Here is a 6,002-nt window from a genome sequence, read left to right as displayed (position 1 = left end):
CACTGCCGTTAAACCCCCTGCTGATCGCCTGTGAGAATGATTCTTAGTTTGCTTACGAACCCGAAATACCAAACAAGGACGCTCTTGGTAATGTGGTGAAATATTGGTAGCTCGGGTGAGTTTATTGGCTGTTGATCTGTTCGCCGAGCTTGGCAAATGGCTTGCAAACGTTTCGTCACCATACGAGGAGGCATCATCAGTGCGCATGCAAGCTCTGATATCACTAAGTCAAAGATAATCGAACAGAACGTCACTCTAGTCAGACCCCAGCGATCTAACTTTGACTTGATCATAAGTTCACCTGGATCGTGTGACCTCTCACAGTAGTGTCCACTAAACTATCCCCAGTCATCATCACTAAAAGTAAACCAACACAAGGTACTTGGCAAAAAAGACAATTGGCAAAATAGTTGCTATAGGAACAAACAAAGTCGGATGAAAATGTGCCTGCAGTTCATTGTAAAAATTAGAAGAAAGGCTGAAGGATCACAGGCATCAAGGTGGGGTTGCATGATCTAGAGCATCCGGGACGTGGCAACTAAGCGGGGCAATTATCATCTGTAAAAAGAAAGATATGGACATCGATTTTCGATTGCCATAAAATGCAACATATACCCAACGTTCTATCTGTAAGACAATGGCGATTCTGATATCAGATGCAAACAGAGAAAAGACACTATATTCGGTATACATTGAGGCCGCCTTAAATGATCGGCGTTTTTCGGATCAGAAAAAAAAACAAGTTCGGAGAAAATATGAATGTACTTACTGTGACATACATTTGCGTAGTATAAGCAACCTCCCATCGACGAGTATAGATGGAAGCTACTAGCTCATTATCAAGTTGTGCAACTCAATAGTCGATACAAAATTATTAAGAGACATCAGACGACCAAGGATCCCAACACGCAAAAAACCTTAGGTTGGAAAAGTTCGATAACTTCTTCAAACAAACTGGAACAACCCTTTATACGAGCGAAATGAATCAGACTTACTGGGACGGCAATATTTCATAGGTCCTTCTGTGAGATTCATCAACTTCAGTTAGGAAATAGGAACCCGGGAATAAACCGCCTGGGTTGTGTGGCGGCTTGAAAGGGGCTGTGAAGAACATAAACGAGGTTGTTAAACGTACTGTTAGAAGCCACACAAATGTATCTGGTGCAGAAGTAGTAGTATCCGGTCAGTAGTAATAAAGCACATCAAATGCACGGAAACATGTAACAGAAAAATCGACGCTTTCCCGATTGAATGGACGACTGGTATCGACAAAGGGAAGCAATCAAACAGCTGGACGCCGGCATAAAGTTGGATAGACACGAACAACGTGCACGTAGTATGATATGAAGTTACCTACAGGTACCTGATGCTGGTATAAGTCCAAGCAAGTAATAGTGGTGGGCGGACACACAGTGGCCTGATGCGAGATATCAGGAGGCCTAAACAGAATCATCATCATCAGAGGTAGTAGTAATACCAGTGTGACACTGCCCACAACCATAAAGTTTACCTAGTTGTGTTTGAAACAGAAGATTCGCAGCGCTCAACCGTGTGCTTACTTAAAGCACTTTTCAAGCAGAGAGATGGGTCTAACCAAATCACCATCACCACAATGCGAGCTAAAACTGTTCATCACAAAGATTATACCTGATTGTTCCGGGCAAGTAAATATTAGTGGCCAACAAGCTGTCCTGGATAATGAACCAGGATCAACGGTTGGGACTACTTTCTTATAGTCCCCAGTGGAAACCTAGAATGAACGACAACAGCAATCCAATGAGATGGTTTCGCTGCACCAGCAGTAACACTAAGAGTAACAATATGAACTCAAGCACTAGGTCAAATATATATATATATATATATATAATGTATGAACGGCAGAAGTGCGCTTGACTGAAGGGGACCATTATTCATCCAGCTTCGGTCCAAAATAGACCGTTCCTAGTCGGTTCCTCAAAGTATCCTACAGGTAGGACTGCCTTTCCGAATAAGCTACATTTTCTTGCCCACTACACATGGTCTCTCTTAGTGGAGAAAATTTCACTGGACCGTTGAATTCAGGTTTAAAAGCCGAGAAATAAAACAATCGAAATACAAGGTCAGTTGCAAAGATGAATCCAGGTATACGCAAGGAGCACACCTGCATTGTGTGATGAACGTCGTTCATTCAATATTTTTTCGAATTCGGAGACCTGTAAACGAGTTCTTTGATTGAAAAGTCGGTTAAAAACGGAATTTTGCTTTCTGTCTGGAGATGCAGTAGAGCCAACCACATTGACAAGGGGACGTGATGGATGCACAGTCAGACTGAACATGGCAGCGGCCAAACCGGATCCGTAGGAATACATTAATATCCTGCGGTTACGTAACTCCAGATCTGGGACACTATGAAAGTGAAAAATACGGGAGAACCGTTGATAAGCACTTGAGTTTTCTAAAATAACTAGAAAACTACACACAACCACCACTAAATAGTGGAACCGGTTAGCTAGCCTGAGCCACTGAATGTCTTCTGAAGACCCTGTGCAATTCAGTTACGAAGCGATAACATGGGAAACATGCAGGGCAGTTTACGAAACAAAACACCAGTGATCCAATGAGGAGAACAAATATCTAAACGACGTGTGTAGTTCGTTCAGGTAAAGTCCTATGCACACTCCGGTGAACTTCCAGCATGGACGTATCACAGGTAGATGATGAAGCAACTCGATGTACGCTGAAATTCGCATGAAATGCCCACCGAAGTAGGCCAGACACGATGCTATCAAGCAGGACAGTGAGGTTAACTAGAGAAGAATGAGCCACAGTAGGACAACAGAATCCCGGCGGAAAAGAGCTTATACGTAGACCAGAAGCATCATGTCGGCGTGATTTAAGCAAGAAAGAGTGAAAAACGTCGGGTAGAATTCGTTCAATGAAATTAGAATTCAACCAACGCAGCCCAAGGCATGCCGTTTCACGTAGAAAGATGTCGATGTGACCTGAAAAATCAGGCAAAATCAGGTCTTTCCCATGAAGCCCTGGGAAAAGGACAAGGGAACAATAAATCCAGTAAGGCAAAGTACAAGCGTTAAAAAACAACGAAAAAGACTGCGGGAACATCTACGGCGTGACGGCATAAAAAGCCAGATGTCAAGCTTTGTTGAGGAGCACGTTACACTTCCCCGAACGTAGTACACCGGTTTATACGGAAGGTTTTTAGTATTGAGGTGGTCAGAAGTCCACGTGCCGATGACCCAAAATTAACGTGGCAAATCTAATGGAGATTCTTTAAAAGAGATTTTGTCCTGTAAGTGAAGCTAGTCTATTCTGCAAGTCGAGGAACACTCAACAGCTATTTCAACCCTTCGGGTAATCATCAGTGGTACGCGCTTCAGAAACTTCAAGGAGTTTTGGACACGCGCCCTTCTGACTAGTAGTTGGAACACTTAACCGTTCGGCAACAAGTGGCTGAACAAGCTGATCAACCCGCACTTAGAAGGTATATAGTGCACTGTGATCAACCCGCACTTAGAAGGTATATAGTGCCACTCAGTATTCAACCACGGGAACCGCATCAGGTTACCAAGACGAAACCCAGCTCCACTCTCAATCGATCGAAATACGCAAAATAATGTCTGGTGGAAAATCAGTCAAGCAACTGGTGACCCAGTAGATGAAGCGGTATTCTCGGGCATTCGTCCGTTTGAGGTGTCCTTTCATTAGGTTCTAATGAAATCCTTCATCCCGATGCTAATTATGAATCATGTTTGGCCCGCTTTTAATAGAGTTAAGGTATTCCTAGTTGAACCATCCATTTTCTTCACCTTAATTGACCTCATCTTGATTTCAACTAATTCAGAAGCCTGGTTTTTACTGCAAGTCGTTAATTGACTTTAATCACCAATCACGAGCACTACGGATGGTGTACAGCGAATGAATCAGGTGGTGCGCTCCAGATGAATAAACCTTAAAGAAATAGAGTAGCACAAATATGCAGTCACTCGTGTAGAAGCGAATGAGACTGTGCATCCATGTGTCTCGAAAAGACCCTCAGTGTGGACACCGATTACAAAGTTGTGCAATGGTCAGAATGAATAGTCTTGCGCTCTACCGAAAACGAAGACACAACTGATTATCTTTTTGGAAACAGGTAACGTTCATAAAAGTAAAAGCAGAGGGAACCCAGATTACTGAACTGCGTTGGTGACGGTTAACATGCTGCGTTTTCCTCTATGAGGATCTACAAAACGTGGTCAGACTATCTTTCTCTGAAGTGGGTTATCAATGGACTAGCTTCGGTGGAACCATCTGTAGAGTTGAAGAGGGCGATTTTATGCGGGATTATCTGATGGAGGGAGCTGACACACTATATTTCCATGAACTGACTTGTGCTTAACACAAGAGGCGGATTCAACTTTCCTCGACAAATGCAGTTAGTCTTTCTCTGTGGACAGATTTATCACACTTGAGTCTGCCTTACTATGGTCTTTTTGTTGCTAACGATTTTCACATGTCTCGCCACTGAGTTGTTTGTGCAATGGAATTTTGCAGTGAGATTAAATAGGCCCAGCATTCCAAGTGCGGTCTTGTCTAGTTAGCCACAAACTTGACAAAAGGTGTGCACAATAGGTGGCAATATCCGAAGATGTGACAAAGTTATGGACAATACAAAAACGTCGTACGATTACAGACGTGTGAGTAGACGGACGGCGGACTTGCAGCTCGCCAACATTCCACCAGCGAAAAAAACAAGATGCTCATAAGATGTGAAAATATGGGCCCATTTCGTAGAGACAACATTCTTATAAAAAAAAACAGACCACCGACATATGTACCATACCAAGACGTTCGTCCGGATGTTCATCACACGCACTCCGTCTGGTGAAAACCCAGTAAAGGCTTTTGTTCCCAGTTAGACCGAACACATAGGCAGTCCAGTTTAAGCGCCCTAGTTTCAAATTTTATCCATCGTTCAGATTATTTCTACACAACCGGTTCTTCGGGACAGAAGCGTGCCTGGCAGATGCCCAAGTGAACTGCGCAACGGTAGACGTTCAACATTCGTGCATCTTCGTTCTGCGTAAATCTTTAATTTAACTTTCGTTTCTCGACTTAGTAAATTCTCTCACACGTGCTGCTAATGCGGAGTCCTAAATGGTTCATGTTTGGGATCAAATAACCAAGCCTACTACTGTGTAGTGTAAAGTTCTGTCGAAGTAGCAGCTGAATGAAACGGACACGGGGTTTGCTAAAAAGTCTCAAAAAGAATGGATACTACCAGTCGTGATTAATTATCGTCCAACGGAAAGGTAACAAAGAAGGATGATCGGCAATTAGACAGTTATATGTGAGAATGAATGGAAAAGGGTACAATGTGTCAGACACACACCACCGGTAACGTACAGAAAGCGTAGAACATTCCTCGCTAACACCACTATGGATTCTACAGACACTGTTTATAATGGTACCGTCACCACAATTTAACTTTCTCGAATCGGGACATATCACCGCTGGACTCATGGACGAAACACAAAACCGGTACTAAAAAGAACCAACAAAATTACTAATTTCAACCCCGCTATTCTTCACTAGGGATTACTCGGAAAACGGAGGCAGCTGATATCTGCTTACGACCGGCATGGGAGGGTGTTCGGACGCCGTATTTTGCCTTACTGAGGGTGCTTACGAAAAACACTGATGACAATACCACAGGTTACGCGACTTAGATGTGTCGTGGTAAACCATGGGGCACGCCTGCAAGAGTAGAACCCGTCAAAGGTTCATCTTGCTAATCCTAACCAGAGAATAATCGTAACATAACTGTGCTATGACGCTCGGTTGAATCACTACTGCCGAGTTTATGTTAGAAAAGTCCAGACTACTAACTCGTAAAGCAATTTTCAAAGACACCTAACCAGAGTCGTAACATAACTGTGCTATGACGCTCGGTTGAATCACTACTGCCGAGTTTATGTTAGAAAAGTCCAGACTACTAACTCGACTCGTAATTTTCAAAGACA

The 6,002-nt window shown here is 43.2% G+C and overlaps 1 protein-coding gene across 1 annotated transcript in view; it reads right to left on the bottom strand.

The window, feature by feature from the left end:
* Positions 1 to 413: 413 nt before the first annotated feature.
* Positions 414 to 6,002, bottom strand: part of T265_06306 (hypothetical protein) — a gene marked incomplete at both ends in the record, with an annotated part of 32,568 nt that continues 26,979 nt past the window's right edge. Inside the window, 3 exons of the mRNA XM_009171533.1 lie at positions 414 to 447; positions 996 to 1,101; positions 2,141 to 2,385. Coding sequence (XP_009169797.1) covers positions 414 to 447; positions 996 to 1,101; positions 2,141 to 2,385 — 385 coding nt within the window. The remainder of the gene's footprint in view (positions 448 to 995; positions 1,102 to 2,140; positions 2,386 to 6,002) is intronic.

This window comes from Opisthorchis viverrini, assembly GCF_000715545.1.
Source record: "Opisthorchis viverrini unplaced genomic scaffold opera_v5_127, whole genome shotgun sequence".
NCBI classification, from domain to species: Eukaryota; Metazoa; Platyhelminthes; class Trematoda; order Opisthorchiida; family Opisthorchiidae; genus Opisthorchis; species Opisthorchis viverrini.
This window is presented reverse-complemented; position numbering and strand designations above follow the sequence as displayed.